The sequence below is a fragment of the Rutidosis leptorrhynchoides genome, chromosome 3 (assembly GCF_046630445.1).
Source record: "Rutidosis leptorrhynchoides isolate AG116_Rl617_1_P2 chromosome 3, CSIRO_AGI_Rlap_v1, whole genome shotgun sequence".
NCBI classification, from domain to species: Eukaryota; Viridiplantae; Streptophyta; class Magnoliopsida; order Asterales; family Asteraceae; genus Rutidosis; species Rutidosis leptorrhynchoides.
The window spans coordinates 512,122,825-512,126,708 of NC_092335.1; the positions used below are offsets into that span (position 1 = coordinate 512,122,825).

The window sequence follows — 3,884 nt, forward strand, 5'->3', positions numbered from 1 at the left end:
ACCATATTATATCCTTGGCAGGCCCAATTTTTTATTATTGGTCGTCAATACAAGACTGTCAAGGCATCTTTACAAACAATCTTACAAAAGAAAAACTTTGAATAAAACAGAACCCAACTCTAGTTTCCTTTGTTTACTTCCACTACAAATATATGAAAGTGTTGTAACAAAAGTTATAAAAACCAATAATTTGTTCTAATCAAAACACATTATAGCATCTACAACTCACCATAACAAATTAGTAAATTCAAGTTTCATGGCAACCACAAACATTGCACCTGCAGTCAATGGAGCTGGAACTCCTCAAAGGTACAACCTTTAATTTCATCTTACCATTTTTTTTTTTTTTTTTTTTTTGGGAAATGAACAATATGTTGTAGGTTTAATGATGTTCTAAGCAAATATATATATTTTGGTTGCTAGATTGGGATGTAAACTAGCAACTATGACGAGTGGGGCGAAAGGTATTATAACTAGTAACTTAACAAATCAATTACACCCCAAACTGATTTCCCGAACACAAACTCGTGTTCAAGTGCATAAACACCAACCTATTTCAAATTCGGTGACAAACCACATAAATTTAGAACATGGAGCCACTCAAAGGTATAACATGTTTTTTGTAAATCCCAACTTGTTTTTATCTATTTTAGTTAAATTGCTTATCTTGTTGCCAAATCAAGTGGATGATACAACTTTTGTACAGTAAAGTCTCTCTATTTATATAGATTTTACTTAACTTATGTTATCATTAATAGCAGAGGATTGTGAATGAAATAACTACGGTTTTTCTTTGGCAAAAATTACTACACATTGCTATAGATCTTCAGATATATTCTAATTTTTAATTATGTTTTTTTTTTTAAAAGAAAAAAAACGAAAGATTGGTGGTTTCATGAAATATTATTCCATCAATCTGTTAATGGACAATGTTTTCAATAAGTCAAATGGTCAACAACTAAAGTCAAATAGTCAACAACTAAAGTTAATTAAAATTAATAGCCGGCATATCATTATAGAAAAGGACAACAATATATTACCATATATAACATAATTATTAAACATTTTTTTATAAGTTCCAAGTGGATGGATGTAATTAAGCACTCATGATATCAGAGCCGAATTCAGGATTTCATGATAGGGGTTGTTTATGCGATAAAAAAATTAATATAATTACTCTATCGATAATAAACATTCCATTTACGTAATAGACGATCAACGATAACAAATTCATCCAGATATAATAACAATGTATCATTACAAAAGAACGTAAACGACCACCATTATTAAATAAGAACAAGTTTTTTCCAAAAGAAATCATCAAAAAATAGATTAATATTTAACACGTCTCTCTCAATGTAAAGAATCAAGCAATTTTTAAGAAAATCGTCACTCATGCTGCAGCGAAGCTTTGTTTTAACAATTTTCATTGATGAGAAAGCTCTTTCACTTGTGGCAGTTGAAACGGGAAGAGTTAATATAAGACGAATCAATCTATTCCCAAATCTTCAATATCTATCTACTAAGTACTAATTCACACATAATTTAGTACGGGGGTATAAAATTGAGGTTTAATATTTATGGGTAATGGACCCTTTAGGCTAATAGACTAATGAAACTAAAATTTAGAAGTCCATAAACAATTGGACTATATGATACGAATAAGGGGATGTTCATTTAAAATTGTAGTATATGATATACAAATTGAATGTGCTAGCCCATTTAGACTAGACAATAAAATTAAAAGTTGGTATGTAGTATGCTATGCACTTATGAGGGGTGCTCAAAAACACTTGACAAAAATTAACATATAGTATTTGTTGTCGGTGATTCACTTGGGGGTAGCTCAACACCCCCAAGCTACCCCCTAGCTCCGCCATTGCATGATATGTGTTATAGTTTGGTTAACTTTTTCTTTTCCCAAAAAGAACGAAAACTATATAACTAAGCCCTTTAATAAAAAAGATGAAAGAGACAAACAATAGTACAAACGTAACGGTAAGGCTCGAGAGCAGTAAACAAACCCTAATAACTGGTTTGGTTAACTAGACTTGCAGGTAAAGTAGCAATAATAACTGGTGCTGCTCAAGGGATTGGTGAATGTACTGCAAGACTATTCATTAACCATGGAGCCAAAGTTGTTATCGTCGATATCCAAGATGATTTGGGTCAATCGGTTTGTGAAAATATAGGCGTTGAAAAGGCCTCTTACATTCATTGTGACGTAACAAAAGAAGATGAAGTAGAAAAAGCCGTTAACTTCACAATAACAAAATACGGCAAACTAGATATTATGATCAACAATGCAGCTGTTCTTGGTGAAGCAAAACTTAGTATTCTTGAAAACACAAAATCTGATTTCGATCATGTTATAAGTGTCAACTTAGCAGGTGTGTTCCTAGGTATAAAACACGCAGCTCGAGCAATGATTCCATTGCGTAACGGTAGTATTATTTCGATTGGGAGTGTTTCTTCTTCTGTTGGAGGTGTTTCACCTCATGCATATACTAGTTCGAAACATGCTATTATTGGACTTACTAAAAACGTTGCGGCTGAACTTGGGAGACATGGAATTCGCGTAAATTGTGTATCACCGTATCTTATTCCACCATCCGTGCCTGCAGATGTAACGGATTTGTATCCGGATTTATTTGCAAGGGTATATTCGAATTTACAAGGCGTACATCTTAAAGGAGAAGACGTGGCTCAAGCTGCTTTATATTTAGCAAGTGATGAGTCTAAGTATATAAGTGGGCATAATCTAGCAGTTGATGGAGGTTTTACTACAATTAATCCTGGTTTTGGTTTGTATGCACCACAAAAATCTTCTTAATTTTCTTTACCCAAAAAAAAAAATCTTCTTAATTTTCTTGCCATAAGTCTTGTTATGATTTTTATTTGTATCGTATTAACGGTTTTGAAATAACATTATGCCATTAAATTTTATCTTTGAGTAGTGATACTCCACAATTAAAAAAAAAAAAAAAAAAAAAAAATTAATCCCTGTGCATGATAACTTTGTTAGAAATTTATGGACCCTAAACAACGATTATCAATTTGATATGGTGATCCCACAATCAACAAACGGAAAAAAATACCGAAAGAAAAGTAAACGACACATGAAATTACGTGGTTATATGCAATCGGTGTGATTGATTTAGTCCACGGCCAACTAGAGAGTAATCTTATTGATTTTTGTTTTTGGAGTTACAATGAGGTTATGAGTCTATTTATAAGAAAACATTAAACCTAAATTCTTGTTGCACAAGTTTAATATGGCCTTCAAGTACAAGAAACATTCCATAAAAAACAACTCCTTGTTCCTTAAGTAAACTTGTTATCCAAGCTTGACTTATCTTCCAAGCTTGACTTGTCCTCTAAATTTGACTTTTCTTCCGAGTTTAACTTAATCTCCAAACTATTTCTATCTCGTTTCCTTTTTTGTTTAATCTACTTCGCATATTCAACAATCTCCTACTTGAAGAAGACTTTAAACAAACCCAATCTCGTCAACCCGTCAACCATGCATTCCGACCAAGAACATCGGACCACCTTTTATACCGCCAATCAAACATGGGACACACAAACTCAACATCGCCGGAAGAGTAGACTTTACTACTTGTCGAAACCGAATCAATAACCCTCGAACTCTCTAGTTGACATCTTCTCTCATCAAATAAGATGAAGACTAGTTGAAGATATGAAAAGCTTCAAATTTCTAATCGTAACCACCTTACTACACATATCAGTAAGATTCTCCGTACCAGAAATTTTAACAACAATTAAAGTACCATCATTTATGAGTTCTTGAATAAAATGATACCCTATTTTGAAGTGTTTCGTACGACCATGAAACACTGGGTTCTTCCCTAAGTGAATAACAC

At 32.7% G+C, this 3,884-nt stretch overlaps 1 protein-coding gene across 1 annotated transcript; it reads left to right on the plus strand.

Annotated features, from left to right (window-relative positions):
- Positions 1-223: 223 nt before the first annotated feature.
- On the plus strand, positions 224-2,833 carry LOC139901860 (borneol dehydrogenase, mitochondrial-like). Its single transcript, XM_071884531.1, has 2 exons — positions 224-309; positions 2,050-2,833. Exons 1-2 carry the CDS (start codon positions 257-259, stop codon positions 2,831-2,833), a joined length of 837 nt encoding a protein of 278 aa, XP_071740632.1. The 5' UTR covers positions 224-256.
- Positions 2,834-3,884: the final 1,051 nt, after the last annotated feature.

What these genes read in the sequence shown, in the direction of transcription:
- LOC139901860 (XM_071884531.1), top strand. Translation starts at nt 257, where the DNA reads ATGGCAACCACAAACATTGCACCTGCAGTCAATGGAGCTGGAACTCCT. An exon ending in GGAGCTGGAACTCCTCAAAG is followed by an intron (nt 310 to 2,049) that starts GTACAACCTTTA and finishes TTGGTTAACTAG; the next exon opens with ACTTGCAGGTAAAGTAGCAA.